Source organism: Lampetra planeri, chromosome 39 (genome assembly GCF_965212315.1).
Source record: "Lampetra planeri chromosome 39, kcLamPlan1.2.h2, whole genome shotgun sequence".
NCBI classification, from domain to species: domain Eukaryota; kingdom Metazoa; phylum Chordata; class Hyperoartia; order Petromyzontiformes; family Petromyzontidae; genus Lampetra; species Lampetra planeri.
In genome coordinates, this window is record NC_136145.1 from 625,700 (window position 1) to 642,933 (window position 17,234).

Here is a 17,234-nt window from a genome sequence, read left to right on the forward strand (position 1 = left end):
ATGTGGAAGGGCAGATATGTGAAAGAGGCGTGTTTGTTGTCTGCTTAAGTTATTTGTAGTGTGTGTGCTGTAATCAAATAAACGATGTTGTTCGTCACTGTACAGTTAGGGCTTAATTTCTCATCTTGGAATAGTGGTGGTGTACCGTAACGTTGCACCCAGGCCAATGCTCTCTCCGCTTACAACCCCACACTGACGGCCGTGGTGAATGGAGGTGACGGCTCAGATAACACCCCCAGCCCCCCCACCCCCCGAGACCCGCCTGGGCGTGCGGAGGGGGTGGTGCCGGTCACCAGCCAGTGGAGCGGCAAGAGTCGAGCAAATCGACTCAAGCCACGCACGCCGCGGAACACAAATCTACAGCCGATAACGCGACGGGATACGCAAATTAGATTTATTTGTATACTCAGGTGGGATTTACAGACAGGTGTGCGCTTGGATATATATATTCATAGATAGCAGCCCCATTGCCCCCCAAAACAAGACAATTACGCTCAAGGAGAAAGTATAACAATATGACATCTTCCTTTCGTTCCGATTCAGCCCATTACAGACGCAAATATGACCCGTGTAGCCTTAACAGACTCTTGAGGCAAGTGCTGTTAGTGAGCACCTATGAAGGCCGGCGCGGCACACGAGGGTGGGTGGCCAGCACCACGCACGGCCGCCTTTGTCTCCCTCGTGGCGATGTTTACACACCGCACCAGGTGCTCATGTGAGGCTGAGCTGACCTCGGGAAGGAGGAGGGGTTAGGACCGGTTCAGATAATCGTCGCTGGTGTTGGTCGTGAGCTGGAACCGGATTCTCGTGGCCGGGTTCCTTGTGGAGCGTGCTAACCACCGTACGACCGCTCCCCAAATGACACAAGAGACACCTCTCCAGAGGCACATTGTACACAGTGCACGATCGCGAGCAGCTGGGATCAGTGCAGCGGGCGCCTTCGATTGTGAGACGAGAGCACGTGACACAAACGTACGGCCGACTGCACTAGCAACTAGTATAGCCCGTGGCGGCGCACTACGAGAAGTCGAGGACGCAATGAATGGGTAAAGAGAACGTCACGGGCAGCGAGTAGACCAAGAATGTGACATGAGTGTGGAAAGGATGGGAAAGGAACTGAGAAACGAAAGAAAAGTGTCAGGAGCGCAACGACGATTTATTAAGAGGCTGCACGTGGGCCTCGACGCTGCTGCACCGGAGGAGCGGCGTCTGTTTTCAGAGGGGGCGGGGTAGAGGAGTTCAGAGGGGGCGTGGCCACACACAAGCCACGTGGTTTACAGGAGTTGAGCTGATTCAGATGCCGTGGCTATAGTGTGCAGTACCCAATAAGCCGCCAGCGTTAACGATACAATAAAAATAATAGGGCTATGATTTTTTACAGACGTCACGCTTTTGTGGAGTTATGTTTTTTGGCGGTGGGTTTAAGCGGGGAATTTAAACGATCCATTTCAGCCATAATTGTAATTTCAATACACGGTTTACACGTGACAAGGTGCTGCGAGCTGAAATTGGTGGTGAAGGACGAACGTAAGTGAAGCCTTATTCTTAAGTCGGGGCTTTCAAACAAAACCTCCGGGCTTGCAATCTAAATATCTTGTTAACGAGACTCTTTGGCTGGTTAGAAGGGTTTTATAAACATTTGCTGCTTCGGTACAGCAGCAAGTACCTTGAACACAAATATATATTTCGGTAAACCCAAGAAAGCTAGTGCTGTTCCTTCTGGACGATTACTGGTCACGTGGTGATAATATAATCATACAACGGCTGACTCAACCCATCGTCTATAGTAATGAGACTCTGCAGGATATAAACCGAGTACCAGGAGCTTTCACATGGAATTAACCGTCTCAGCCATGGGAATGTGGAATTTCCATCACTGGTTCAAGGCCGCCAATAAATATGAGAGGCCGCCGATGCTCGTTTGAGTGGGGAGATCCACAGAACTCAGCCCGCCCCCCTTTGGAGTTATTTATTTACATTTTGACCCCGCGGCTTTCTGAGTGTGGCCCCCTTCTGCCAGAGCCATCACGCGGCCATCCCACGGCGACTTTACACAGCATCGGGCGGCTCGCTCTGCTCGACAAACCCAAAAGGTGAAGAGGGAACTTCCCCTCGGCCGAGATTCCGCGATGACGTTCGCGCTCGGCGCTCCGCACCCTGCCACGGTCACGTGTCCGCATCAACCCAAAGTGTGCACGTCTCTCACTCGGAGGTGGAGGTCGCTCGTCGCACGACGGGGGCACCCTGGATCGAGACGTTTCAAGGAAGATGACAAATCATCGGTTCTCGATTGACGGAGGCAAGCACTCGTTTGTTACGCGCAGACAATAAGTATCGAACCCTAATACAGTATTCGTGTTTTTATCCATTGGATCACGTAAATAGAAATTCGTAGTTAAACCCGCCACCACCCGACAGTCAATTCGTAAGGTTTGTCACGTAAACAAAACTTGCCAAATCGTTACGAGTTCAGCACACCGCTTGTGTGTTGCACCGCGGTTTTACTGAAGTAGAAACGCATTGGCACACGTTGTGTTTACGTGACAAACCTTACGAACTGGCTGTGTCTGGTGGTGGCGAGTTGAACGACACGTTTTTATTTACGCGATCTAAAACCCCCCAAAAAACTCGACTATGGATAATATTGGTCGCGAAAGCATACTACTACTGCGTGTCCATTGTTTTTTTGTATCAATGAGGAAAAGTGCTGAGACAGTGGTTAGCCCTCTGAACTTGTGACCCAAGCGTTGATGTTCAGCTGCGGCGAACATGAGTGGCGAGCCATGTCTGAACCGGAACCCACCCACCCGCCTTCCCCCAACCCTGCAGTGAGTAAGCAGCGTGGTGAAGTGTGGTCAAACAATCCCGATGGCCGGCGCGGCCCCGCGGAGACCTTCATCAGCAGTGGCGTTGACAAAAGGATGTTACATTTCATTTTAAAAAGTAAAACATTTCCCCACCCGAGAAAGGTGCCATCTCTCAACTGCAGTCAGCCGATGCCTTTTTCTCTCTCTCTCTCTCTCTATGCTCTGAAGTAGGTCCATTGCCTCAAACGTCAGCCTGCTCGATATATCTTCTTCATTATACGACAGTGTTAATGACAAATTGTGGCGTTTGCCCCACAAATGCAAAGGCAGTCCTTACCATTTATTGTCCGCTATTTTTTACTTGAGACAGCTGGACAGAGAGCGCAGTGGCGTATAACCACCCCGAGCACCTGGACTACACGCCTTGCACTTAACTTAACACAGCCTAATATCCTAGTACGATGCCATACAGGGTGTCATTATTATTATTATACACCATATAACACTAATACGGCATACGGTGTTGGTGTGTGGGGGGGGGGTGTGAGAACGGTTGAGATGAATATTCACAAAAGCATCACTGGAATGTCAAATATAGTCCGGCAAATCCGACCTTGAATTCACCGATGAACCAACATACGTTACAAAAATGGGCTCGTAATAACAATACCAATCACTTGTTTATCCCGGGATATTTGAGGTGCTTTCAGCCAATCCACGAGCGATGATACGTGCGGGAGGGATACCGCAGCACCCAAAAGAAACGCACGCGTGCGAGGGGGCAACGCTCTATCCCGTCGAGATGAGTCTACATTCTGCTGGGCTGCCTTCTCCTGGCGAGCCAGGGGTAAGGCACTTTCCTCGATGCACGCGGGGGAGCGAGTCTCACAACATCCGCTTGCGACCCACCAAGCCCCTCGCTGCTGTCCCCAGTGCCGGATTTCCAGGCCGCCACGTGCATCGCAGCCACCACCTAACTCGTGAATCGGGGCTTCCACGTGGGGAGCTTCGCAACCAGCCTCGCGGTTCCCTGGCGCAACGTGCATCGCGGACATCGATCCCAGTCGGTTTTTTTTTAATCGCCAATCCGCTGAGATGCATGAATTCAAATTCAATGTCACTTACTCTGCCCGACTGGACCCCAAAAGATAGGGAGATGTATTATTATTATTATTATTTTTTACTGTCACCGAGTCGCCAACTGGCCATCTTCAATATGAACGTCTCCTGGGCTGGCTACTGCAGGAACCTCACACGAGGCTTGTGAACAATGCAATAGAATGGGAACCGCCAGGAGGGATCCCAAGGAAGGGGGCTAACTTGGGGGGTGGGGGACTTTGCTTGGAGAGACCCTAGGGGGGTATGCGGCGGAGGCTGTGTGTGTGTGCTCCCACACTTGGCGACTGACCCTCAAGCTGACCGCGCGTTCATCGTGCACTGGAATCTGAGTCACGCGGGAGGAGCTCCCGCCGTGATCCCCACGACCGCTCGCGACCACCGCAATGTCCGAATCCTCGGCTCCCCCTCACCACCCAGCTGTTGTTACGTCACCATGTCTGCTGTCAGTCACGTGCATAGCAGCAGCAGCAGGGTGTGAGTTTCCACACGGACTGTAAAATAATCTTTTTTTTCCAAACGATGCAGGAACACAAATGATAAGCAATTTTTTTTTTAAATCAACAAATCATTGGGGGGGGGGGGGGGGCATCGATGGCGGCGTTGGCGCCGGGCGCTCTCCCGGGGCAGCTTCCCCCGGAGCGAGCGTCGGGCGCGTGGCGAGATTTGGCGTCAGCCCCCCCCCCCCCACCACGACCGCGGGGGGGGGGGGGGTCCGCGTGAACTGCGCTACCGTGGTCAGCACGGAGCACAGGGAGCGGGAGTTGAAATCATCTTTGCTATAAAATGTTATTATTTCTGTATTAAATTAAATGAGTCATAATCAAGAACGAGAGAGAAATCGCAAGGCCCCAGGCAAGCAGGGCACGTGGTCGACTCGGGAGCCCAAAGGATCCCCGGGCTCGCCGGTCACATCCGTCTCTCGTGGGCCCTCTCGTTGAGAGATTTTTTTTTTCAACAAATTCCAACCCGCTCGGGTCCGCGGATGTCGTCGGTCTCCCACGCGCCCTGCCCTTTGAGGCGTGGGGATCTCTCCCCGAGTGCGGCACGCTCCAAGAGCTGCAGCGGGACGGGACTGGCTCGGTTTGGATGCAAAATCTGGTGGGCGAATGGTTTTGTTGTGCTTGGCCAAGCCCTCGTCAGTCAGAGCCACCCGCCACCTACGACGGTGAGTATCCCAGGAGAAGTAAACAAACCAAACGAAACACAATAAAGTGAGCAGGCTGCTTGGCAACGTGCGGTAGAATTTAACGAAAATAAAAAATCACGGAAACCCCCTTCCCCCTCCTCCTCATCATGGCCAGCTCAACTCCGGCGTGAAATCCAATCGTGCCAAGCGGCCGCACATTCGCTGAGAGGGCCGCGCGCATTGCTGTTTGTGCGCCTGGCGGGTGTAGCGAGGGGGACATCCCGGGCCACGCGGAGTGGCAGCACGCACAACGGCAGCGTTCATCACCTCGCAAACCTGCGAGTTGCACACACGCAGAGTGAACGGGTCACTTGGCCGTGGTCAGCCATGCAGGTCAGTGTCCGGGAGGAGCCTTTGTCGACACGGAGCCTGCTCCTGTGAGAACAGGAGTCCACTACTATCGCGTGCCGTCCTCTATACATCAGTTGTACACGCTGCAAACAAAGGTCGCGGTTTCACAATGGTTATAGGTAGCATCCTGCCATTATAACACGATTACAATATAAAGAACAGACCTTTTATGGCAAATGCAATTAAAGTAATGCTTGTTTAAATTATGGCATTTGTTATATATTTGAGCGGAACGCTGAGATTGCACCACGCGGGCGGGCGGATTGCGTCACCCACCCAGAATGAGTAAACTGGCCTCTAGAACCCGAAGCTCACAAGCAACGGAATACAGCATCCACGTTCAGCATTGCCACTCCGCGGCTCTCGGCCGTCATAATAATAACAACACAACACTTGACGGAACAAAAAAACTCAACGACAATTAAGACATCGAAAGTGAAGGAATGGCAGGCGATTCACTGCGCGGACGACAAGACCGGCCGAGGGAACGGCCCCCCGGGGCCGCGTCTGGAGCGACGCGCGCGTGGGCGCGGCGTTTCCAGATCGCGATCAAGGAAATAAAAGTGACGCTCGGCAAGCGGCGGACAAGGCGCCGGCTCTGCGTGTAAACGTCGGCGCGTTCCTCACACCCGGGGTAGCGCACGTGGCACGAGGTCGGTACACCAGCCGCCCTGCGGACGAGAACCGAGAGGATTGCCTTCCTCGTCGAGGCGTTTGTGACAATCGGGGTTGTTTCTGTGCAAGGTCGTGGTCGAAAACGCCGACGCTTCGGACTAAAAGAGATACCCCCTTCGCCTCCGGTCGAACGACTCGAGAATCATGCGATGATTTTTATTGGGGCATGTTAAAAAATACATTTTGCGAGGCTAAAAACTAAATAAATAACTGGATTTGCGAATGCGCGCGGAAACCGATGGCCGTCGCCCTGTTCAGGCGTTGTGCAAAAATTGGCAAAAAAACCCCATGTGTCACGTTTCATTAATTCAACACTCGGGTAAGTCGTGTTTTGTTCAAACCAAACGGGTCGCTTGCATTACTCATCAGCAGCGCCAGGCAGAAATAAAAACGACTAATCGTCTTGCCAAAGCGGCGCGGTAGACCTATCCGGTGTTCTCAGCGGGTTCAGGTTTTTTGGCAAAAATGTATCGGTCTCCAACACGGCCATTGCACAGAGCCCTTCCAGTCCCAGCGCCGCACTTTGCGCGTGCGCCAAGTTGACAATGGGAGAGCGACGCGCGCATCCGCGGCTTGGTCCGTTCGTCCATGCGGGAGTCGGGCGCGCCGCGGAGGCGTCGCCGCCCGCAGCCCGGCCGGGCTCCTCCCGCACACGAACGGAGCCGGTCAAAGCAGCACATTCAAGCACCAAGGCAAGAAAATACGATTCGTCTACAAACTACTTCGAGCAGCCGGTGGGCACAAACAGACCCCGAGGGAAGATTTCCCGTACTCGATAATGCCTTGGGAGGAGCAGCAGCGGCGGCTAGCGGATTAGCGCGCCGCACCCGTCGTTCTCAGCCGTGGCCGACAGCGGTGCCGAGTGACATCCGGAACCGCTCAAGGGCCCCACGCCCTTCACCGACCCGCATCAACCAGCGTGGCGACGGTCACGGCCCCCCGTTACCCACACGGTGTGGGGGGAGATGCCGTCATCCAGCACAGCTGCCAAAAAATTACCGATATAATGCCTTAGGAGGAAAGTCGGGAAAGGCTCGTTCAAGTTCCATGATGCGACCTCGGGCTCTGCGGCCTAGCCTGTCCCGCCACGATCATGCGTTCAGATTCAAAAGTCATCTCCCACCAACGCAGACAAGAACACCCGAGTGACGCAGAAGCGATGGCGAGAACCGATGCCCCATCAGCCAAACACAACAACAATGGCACAAAGTTTTACGAGCCCGCGGCCAATAGCGATCGAGCGTTTGAGGTCACGGCATCGCTTTAAAGCGATATTTAACCTCACGACATGTTGCTGTAAAGGGCAGACCGGTCTTCGACTAAACGCCGTCGTTGTTCGTTTACAGCGGCCGTGCGACGCGCCAGAGCCTCTCGCGCGTGTTCCGTCACCCTCACGCAGTACCAAAGGAACACGATGGCCAGCGCCAGCTGCGCACACGCAAATATGGGAGTGTTGCAACAATCCGGTCTGATCAGCAATTCTCCTTTGTGACCTCCGCAGCTTAATAACAAAATAGGAAAAACGTTAAAAGCAATAATAATTACAATCATGATCCAAAGTGACACCACCCTTACCCCCGAACAAGGCATCAGGCTGAGAGAGACTGCACCCGATCACGTGCACTGTACGAGCATTTCGCGCTCGCGAACCCGCAGCGCCTACACACGACCATTGGCGAAGACGAGGTCACAACGGGCACTGCGCATCGTCCTTCCCCCGCACCTCAGGTTAACACGGTCGGCTAGCCACGTACGGCGGTGCGAAAACAAGTTCAACGTACGTAGGTACGCGCGTTGCATGCAGCTCTCTCGACAGCGACGAGCGGTGCGCGCCCAACCTGAATCACGGCGATCATGCCCTGTACCCGTCAAACGCTTTGCACAAAAACGCAACGAAATTTACAAACGCCCCCGCCCCTCACTCCCTTCTGCAAAACAAAATCACATTTCCGCCCGGATTACCCGCGGCCGCAGCACGGCACCGCCTTTGCCCACAAAAACGGGCGAAAAGAATGTCCGGGAGCATGGCCACTCGATGCAAACCAACAACGGCGATGCTCCGACCCATCCCCTCCCGTCGGTTCAAGTTTACGCCTTCAAAGTGGAATCATTTACAAACAGCCAGAGCAATATACACATATTTATATTTTATTTTACATCTCTGTAAATGTCTCCTCATATATATTTTGTTTATCCCAGCTTGCGACCGTCACAACAACAAGAAAATAATACCCTAACGAGGCCTTTGAGGTGAGGGGTGTGCTTACACGTAGGCTCAAGCTATAGGTTGTACGAGATGTCCCCCCCGAAGCTCGTCTCACACACACGTTTGCGGTTTTCACACACGATTGCCGTACTTGCGTTTGTTCGTCAAACGCCCTTAAAACCCTCGTTTCGTCGTCGCGTACACGCCATATTTATATTTTACAAGCGATAAAACATCACGAGGAGGCTGGTAAAGTGACGGGGGCGCGAACCCTGCTCATCGACTCTCTCGGGCTCTCCCTCCCGCGCGGAACCCATCAATATCCCCCTCGAGGAGGGATGAAGCATCCGTCACTGGCGGCGGCGGAAAGTCCGCTTGCACAAAAAAACCAACAACAAAAACTACTTCGAAACAGAGGAAAAACAAACCGCGTAGCTGCGTTCGGGGAATTTTTTTGTTGTTGTTCCCGCTGTTCTCCAGTTATTATATCCAGCCTATGAAGAGTGCGCGCACAGTCAAGACGGGAAGACGCCTTACACGCAGCGCATGCCGTGCTTTTACCGGGGCCGCAGCCGGGCGCACGCGTAGGCGCTGCGGTTGGCCGAGGCTCGGTAGGACGCTTCGGGGCACAAGAGGGGTGCCTGCCCTCCCCGCCAACCACGCTTCAGATCGGCCGGCACCCGGCGGTAACACCGACCCAGTGTCGGCCGAGCCCGTCCCCTGTAGTGCAGGGGGCCCTGACCCTGCACAGTGCCCCTTCGTGCTTTACTCCGGCACGAGTGGCCGCGTTGTGGGTGTGATGCGTGGGTGGGATGGGGTTATAGTTGGGCAGGCGGGCGGGCGGGCTGGCGGGCGAGCGTGGCGGTGGTCACCAGCCGCCCGAGTGCTGCAGCAGCACGCGCGTCTTGATGGTGCCGTCGGCGCCACAGGAGAAGACGTGGCGGCCCGGCCCCGTCTCGATCTGCATCACGCCGGCGCCCAGGTGCCGGAAGATGGACTGGCGGGCGTGCTCGTTGGCGTAGGTGCTGATCAGCGTGGGCGCCGGCAGGGACCACACCTGGCACCGTGGGCGGAGATTTTCAGAGTTTAGAGAAATTGGCTGCGATAAATTTACACGTGATAAGCCCACTTCGTTGAGCTATCATTTGCGAAAGCCAGGTCGTTTCTGAAAAAGAGCGATATAGCTCAGCGGGCCTTACCTGGCAAAAAATATAAATAGTTAATAGTTTAGTTTATAGTTTATCCATGAGCACTATAAAAAAACAAAGCGCCCTCCCATTTGTCGTCATAGACTGCAGGGTGTGGGGGTTAGGAGTCAGCATGAAGGTCAGGATTAGAGGTTGGCGTAAAGGTTATGGTTTGGGGTCAGCGTAAAGGTCATGGTTTGGGTTAGGGGTCAGCGTGAAGGTCAGGGTTGGGTTGGGGGTCGGCGTGAAGGTCAGGGTTGGGTTAGGGGTCGGCGTGAAGGTCAATGCTCGCCCTGGCCACGGGACTTCGGCCGACGGGCCCCTCACCTTGATGTTGCCCTCGGCGGAGCCGGTGAGGAAGAAGCCCTCGCCGGGGTGCACCGCGATGGCCTTCACGGCCGACTCGTGGGCCTGCACCGTGTGGCGGGCCACGCGCTGCCGCAGGTCCAGCAGCGTCACGTGGCCCTTGCGGCCGCCCACGATGAGCGTCTGGCTGCGGGGCGCGTAGCCCAGCACCGTGGCGCCCGCCTCCAGGCACTGGAAGCCTGCGCCGGCGGCGAGGGAAGTAACATCAGCGACCACCGACCCCCCCCCACCCCCCATACCCCCCCCACCCCCCCTACCCCCACACTGCGCCGATCACTACGTCGCTGCTCCGATACCCGGCCAAGTATCTGGCCGGGCCCTCCTGTTGTTATTATTATTATTCAGGTTAACGTAAAGATTTCCAGTTAGTGCAAGGTGGCCCTCATCTCATGCTTATAAGCCCTCAGCTAGTGGTGGAAATTCCTCGTTCCCATGGCGAGGACGAGTCTATTTACTGCTGCCGACTGTCCGATTACTTCACAAGTGGAAGATCAGAGATCAATGTGACCGGGGGGAGACGGAGCAACGCTTCGCAGGAGACCTCTTTACGAAATCACCGGCCGAAGCCTTTATCCAGAAAACACATGCAACGTTGGCATGTGGGTAGAACCGTTGGGTCAATGTTGCCTCAACGTTACCCCAAAGTTCCACGTTTACTGGGTACGTGGCTCACATCTCCTCGATGTAGCGCTTCACGCAGACTCTCGCGGCAGGGCAGCAGGAGAGACCGTGCGAGTGAGCGGGCACACACACACAACAAAGACCCCCCGTATAGCCTTAACAGACTGTAGGGGCAAGTGCTGTTAGCGAGCACCTATGAAGGCCGGAACGGTACACGAGGGGGTGGGTGGCCAGCACCACGCCCGACCGCCTTTGTCTCCCCAGTGGCGATGTTTACACACCGCACCAGGTACTCATTTAAGGCTGAGTCGACCTAGGGGAGGCCCAGGACCGGTTCAGATAATCGTCACTGGTGTTAGCCGTGAGCGGGAATCGAACCCGGGTCGCCAGGTTCATAGCGCAGCGCGCTAACCGCTACACTACCGCTCCCCACACACACACACACAGACACACACACACTAGGTATCGCGGGAGTGTGACGAGGCGTACCGTGCACCAGGCTGCTCCTGTGCGGCACCAGGGTGTCCCACAGGCGAACGTTCCTACGCAGGAAAAACGCACAACGCAGTTATATCCATTTGCTACCATGGTGACCGCGTAGAATCAACGTCACTACACAGGTCTGATAAACAAATTCACGGACTAATGACCGAACGAAAGTACAAACGATCCCGGTCGTAACGGTTAGCGATGGTCGCTCACCGGCCGTCGGACGACTGTCCGGCGGTTGCCACGACGCTGGAGGAGCCCAGAAAAGTGAAGTCAAAGGTGTCGCGGCTGTGGCATTTGAGGGTCTGTCGCACACGCACAGGTCACCCGCACATCACTCGGAAAACCACGGGGGCAACGCCGCCCCGCCGATTGGCAGGCTCTATGCCCGCTTGCAGGTCGGTGCTGCGTACAGCTTGTGCCGTCTGTGCAGAGATGGTTGCCACTGAAGGTGCCCCCCCTCCCCCGGGGCTATAGCCAGCCGCAGGGCATTGGAACGGTGTTGATATTTGACGCAAGGTGCTTTTGAGTAGCCGCGGCATTGAAACAAGTGCCAGGTATTTATGAACACGCAAAGACAAAGATCTCGTGTAGCCTTAACAAACTGTAAGAGCAAGTGCTGTTAGCGAGCACCTATAAAGGCCGGCACAGCACATGAGGGGGAGGGTGTCGAGCACCACGCCCAGCCGCCTTTGTCTCCTTACTGGCGATGGTTACTACACACCGCACCGGATACTCATCTGAAGCCGAGTCAACCTCGGGGAAGCCCAGGAACTGTTCGTTTAATCGTCACTGCTTTGGCCGTGAGCGGGAATCGACCTCGGGTTATCAGGTTCGTAGCACAACGCGCTAACTGCTACACAGCAACAGTACACCACCGTATTTGTTGTTGTTGTTTTTGTTGTGGGGCACGCACCAGGTAGGGCTTGGGGTTCTTGTTGGTGAGGTCGAGCTGCCACAGACTGAGGAAGCCATCACCATCCGTCACCCCAAACTTCTGCTCACGCACGCTCGCACATACACGCACGCGCACACGCGCACACACGCACGCACACACGCGCACACACAAGCACGGGAGCATCGTTAGGCCGAGCGGCGGCTTGAGGCGAGAATTGGAGGGGACTGCGATCTCGCAGCGAGTGTCACAGCGGGCGAGTTCGAAGATCAGCGGGAGGTGGAGGGAGGAGGACCGTGGAGGGAGAGAGGGAGGCAGGAAAGCCACAGCAATGGACGCGGTGGCAACGGGCAGGCCAGTAATGGTTCCATCAATTACAATCCCCTCCTCCAGCCCACGATCCAGGCATCGAATCGCGCGTGCGCGAACAAACCAAGTGAGATTTACCCGGTTGCTCTGGGCGCAGAAACGCAAGCGGGTGACGCGGGGCGCGGGCGGAGGCCTCATGACCTGAAGCTGCTCCGCGTGACCCCACTCGAACACGCGCACGCTGCCGTCCTGCCCGCCCGTCACATCTGCAAAGACACGCAGCCGGCCGTGAGGATCACACAGCACGTCGGGGCGAGCGTCGTCAGCGAGCGGCCCATTGAGGCCGGCGCGGCACACGGGAGCATTGTTACAACAAGCGGCGGCGCGGGGGGCAACAACAAACACGACCGATTCTGTTCAACGAGTCGGCAGCGCAACAACAATACGAGTGTACATGTGGAAACTAATTTCAATCGCATCTCAAGACGCTTTGTAAAATTAAAGAACACTAAAACTACATTCAAGGTGAAGGGGGTTGGGTGAGAGGCACTCAAGGCAGGGGAAAGTGGGGAGAGGGCAATGCCGAGGCATAGCCTGGAACGACACGAGCCCGGCACCATCAACAACGAGCGCCGGGGACAACCGGGCAGCCAGGGCAGCAATGCGCGGGTGGCCGCTCGGTTAACCCGTGGGCACGCGGCTTTGCGCAGTGCAGTGCGGTGCAGTGCGTGGTGGCGCCCACTCACAGTACGGCAATATCGGGTGGCTCGCCATCCTCCGCACGTTGCTCAGGTTCCGCCGCAGGAGCTGTCGGAAGGGAGAAGGGGGGCAGCGACGACAACAACGACAGTGAGGAGGCGGCGACGTCACGGCACCCACACATCACCAAGACGGCCCGAGCGCGCGTTACCCTTGCCCCACACACCACAACTCACCGGCCGCAGACTCAAGGGGCGCATACGCAGTGGACTGCACGACCCTCGTCCCCCACCTCTTAGGTAGTGCAATGAGATTTATCGAGGTGGGTGATGCCGTCGAGGACCAGAATGCAGCTCACACCGTACAGCGTCCCCTCGTCTGACCTCTAGAATTCAGATCGTACCGTAGACGGCTGCCTTGCCTCTATTATCCACGTCGTAACATAGTGGTAGAATGTCTGGCTTGTCTAGAGTAGGACCGTACCATGGTGGGCCCTCTGCCCGTTTGTCCGCCGACTGAGCTGGTGGTGCCCGTGCTGCTCGGCGTGTAGGGGCTGCTCGTGTGGAAGCTGCCGATGCTGGGGCTGCGGAAAGCGTCGTCCTTCGTGTAGACCACCAGGAAGTCTTCGTTACTGCGGGGTCACCGTGACAACAACGCTGATGTCAATGAGTTTATCCCGCGGAGGTGGCGCCGGGTGGGGCTCAGAGGTCAGAGCGCCGACCCTGGGTTCAAAAGTGCAATTGTAGCCGCCCGTGATTAAACCAGGGTTCGAGTGCACCGAGTTGATGACTTTAGGCCGTAAATTCAAACACGGCATCAAATTAGGCCTACGCTTAATGTGGATCAGTCAGAATCTTCAGACTGGAGGAATCTAATGAACTATGAAGCACTTGTTCCATAAGATACATTCCTGCTTTTATATTATTTTTCATTACCAAATTTAAGTGTTATTTCATCGCAATCCACTTTTTTTATGCAGCAGATGCGCAAAAGAATGTGTATGTCCCTAGTGTGTCGATAAAAAAAGGTCACTTTAAGCGATCTCAGAAGCAGTTTGGCATTATCTCCTGCGGAACTCTTCGAGCAGTGGATTTACGGGAACAAAGCCCAGCAGGTCTTACCGACGTGTCAGTGAAGCCGAGTGCCATTAACTTTACCACGGTCATAGCTACAACTCATTTGGAGCGTTCTGGTCGAGGTTGGCACCGTTCGGGCAATGCCGACGGGCGTTGGACAGGCGTTCGCGGGTCAACACGACAGGCGGTATCGTCACACGCGCCACTCGATTGGTTGGGGGGTGGCTGGGTCAAAGGTCACCTGCTGCCCTCCGACTCGGACTCCTCCTCCACCCAAGCCTGGCAGCTCGACGACAAGATGGACGACAGGTCCAGCTCCAGCACCTCGTGGGCCGAGGCTGCGGCCAGGCAAGACGGATTCGCCTGCCCGAGCACGATCAGACAGCGTTAGACACACGTTGACGCGTGGGCAATCCGCTGGGTCGCTTCGCAACAAACACCACTTGGGGGGGGGGGGGGGGAGCGTTAACCTACGTGCAATCGGCCAGATGAGTGCGGGCCAGGGTGCCATTGGTTTGATAAAGATAATCCCGGCTTCAACTTCACGTGGCCTCTTCAGCAAAGCGTTGTTTACGTTTTAAGGCCCACATGGTAGAAACAAGGGCATGTAGCAGCGACGCATTGATTCGCATCTAATTCTGATTCTCACGATATGTTTCATAATTGATCATCTATAATTTATGCAAATTATGCGCTAATGTTATATTTATGCTCACGGAGGGCACAACGTTCAACGCCAAGTCATGAAAGAATCAAACGGCTTCTTGTTTTGAATTGAGGGTGGAGACTGCACGATTATTTATGTTTAAACTTTATTTGTACAACACGGTCAAGAGCTTGCGGCAGCTTGGGGAGGCCTTCATCCAGCAGTGGATTGACGTTGGCCAATGATGACGAAAGTAGGATACTGAATAATTTACAGCTGACACGACCACACAATCACGGAACGTGATGTTGGAGGCCATATGTATTCCGAGAGACACGAAGGGTGGGGTCAGGCTCGGGGTACCCGGTTGATGGCGAAGGCGGTGATGATGTCAGTCTCCTTGTGCACGATCCGCGCTCGCGTGATGGGGGAGCCGGCGCTCAGCTCCGTCTGAAATCACGGAGACGACCACGGCGGCGTGAGACTCGCCACGCAACTGCACGTACGACGAGCTCCGCCAACCCCAAAGGTTGAGAACGAAACCACGCGGCTCTCGTCATTGTTGTACTGCACTACGCCCACACGCCTGTGCTCCCCGCATTAACAAACCTGCGTTTGCCAGCGAGTCGAATTACAGTCAAACAACCCCCGCGACCCGCACGGGGTGGGGAGCGGCCCTCGTCCTCCAGCAGTGGATTGGCACAAGGCTGTACACGTGCATTTACAAACCAGCCCAGTCGCAATACCGACGCACTCAAACCACTCCGCTGCACTCTCAATAACAGTCTCACGAAACCGCACGGCTCTCAGTGCTGGGTTTGGGAAACCGTACGAGCAGAACATCGAGATCACTGTGGCATCGTGGCAGTGCTGCCATCGGACAACTCACCCTGTTGCTTCCGTGGTCTTCGGTCACGTAGTTGAGGTTCCCGGATGAGGAGGACTCCTCCTCCTGTCGAGGGGAGCGGTGTTCCGGGGAAGAACGAGTCAGGGAATTGCTTGTCACGCGAATTCACCCCTACCACGATGGCTCACGATGTCGTGGCGGTGAGTTAATCTACAACTTTGGTGGTTCCCTCTCTGCGGCGGCTATTACATTTGGAGAATAAGGCGTTAAGAATATCAACCCGGGCGTCTCAACTCAAAGAACAACTGCCCAAACACGACTCGCCAACCCTTGGCCTGCTACCCACGGTACAGGTGGTGTTGGGTATGCCCTGCTGCTGGTAGTGACCTGTTGTTGATTCAGACCTCCGGTTACTGCTGTTGCTGATGGTGTTGTTGGTGGTGGAGTTTTTGATGGTGTTGATGGGCGTCAGTGGTGGTGTTCACGTTAGTGTTTGTGTTGGTGCTGTTGGTGTCCGTGCTGTTGCTGGTGGATTTCTTGCTGTGGGTGGTAGCGGGGAGGTAGTGTAGTGGTTGTACACAGCTGCTGCTGGTGGCAGTGGTGGTGGTGTCGGTGGTGGAAGTATTATTGTACGGGTTAGTGGGGATGCAGTACAGCGGGAGTGCTGCTGCTGCTAGCGGTGATGCTGGTGCCATTGTTGGTATAGGAGGTTGTGGGGAAGCGGTGCAATAGTTGTACAAACCTGCTGCTGCTGCTGGTGGCGGTGGTGCGCGCGAGTGAAGATGTGCCTGATGAAGGTCTCCTGCATTGACTCGTGCCGCACCAGGAATTGCCACAAGCGTTTGGCTGCCAGTGCCGAGCGGCGATGCGAACTGCGGGCACACAAAGACAAAGACCCCCCCTCCTTATAGCCTTCACAGACTATTGGGGCAAGTGCTGTTAGCGAGCACCTATGAAGGCTGGCACGACACATGCGTGGATGGTGTGGCCAGCACAACACCTGGCCGCCTTTGTCTCCCCAGTGCTGACGTTCACACAATGCACAAGGTACACATTTGAGGCCGAGTCAACCTAGAGAAGCCCCAGGACCGATTCAGATAATCGTCAGTTATTGGTCGAGGGAATCCAACTCGGGTCAGCGGGTTCATAGCGCAGCACGCTAACCACTGCGCCGCCGCTCCCCACCCAAACTACACACACACCAAACTACACACACACATACACACGACCATCACCACCACCACATGCAGAATAATCTCTCCCACGCTCCCGCCTGTGAGGACTCATGGCACTCGCAGCCCTCACGGCCCACCTGAAGGGCGTGTTGCCTGGCTCCAGCATGGCCTTGTAGCGCAGGATGGCCGGTCCGGCAGGCCCGTCGCCCGTGTGAGCCCCCAGCGTGGGGATGTAGTCGTCGGGAGGGCCCGGCGTGGCCTCGAGGCGCGCGCACAGCGCCTGCTCCCACTGGCTCAGCGTGCACAGCGCCATGTGGCACAGCGGGGAGCACGACGGCAGGTCTGCGGGACGGCACGGGGAGGGGGTCAAGGGTCGAGGGGCGGCACCGATGAAAGAGTGGGGACGGTGGGTTTACTTGACAACCGTAAGTTGATAACGACTCAAGCTGGGATGATTGGTCAATAGTGATAAAAATAAAATCGGCAAAGATTAAAATTAATACTTTTTGCAATCGGTTGCTCAAACACCTTTAAAAATGCGACAGGGTCGGTTCAGCTAATCGTCACCATTATTGGTCAA

General features: G+C 55.5%; 1 protein-coding gene across 1 annotated transcript in view; it reads right to left on the minus strand.

The window, feature by feature from the left end:
• Window positions 1-380: 380 nt before the first annotated feature.
• LOC144731435 (dmX-like protein 2) overlaps window positions 381-17,234 on the minus strand; it is a 66,853-nt gene continuing 49,999 nt past the window's right edge. The window contains exons 40-52 of the mRNA XM_078612472.1: window positions 16,792-16,996; window positions 16,222-16,351; window positions 15,522-15,584; window positions 14,996-15,082; window positions 14,228-14,349; window positions 13,394-13,541; window positions 12,958-13,018; window positions 12,350-12,477; window positions 11,924-12,004; window positions 11,221-11,312; window positions 11,008-11,060; window positions 9,859-10,076; window positions 381-9,401 (exon numbers count right to left, since the gene is read on the minus strand). Of these exons, the coding sequence (XP_078468598.1) occupies window positions 9,213-9,401; window positions 9,859-10,076; window positions 11,008-11,060; window positions 11,221-11,312; window positions 11,924-12,004; window positions 12,350-12,477; window positions 12,958-13,018; window positions 13,394-13,541; window positions 14,228-14,349; window positions 14,996-15,082; window positions 15,522-15,584; window positions 16,222-16,351; window positions 16,792-16,996 (1,577 nt within the window). The 3' untranslated portion in view covers window positions 381-9,212. The remainder of the gene's footprint in view (window positions 9,402-9,858; window positions 10,077-11,007; window positions 11,061-11,220; window positions 11,313-11,923; window positions 12,005-12,349; window positions 12,478-12,957; window positions 13,019-13,393; window positions 13,542-14,227; window positions 14,350-14,995; window positions 15,083-15,521; window positions 15,585-16,221; window positions 16,352-16,791; window positions 16,997-17,234) is intronic.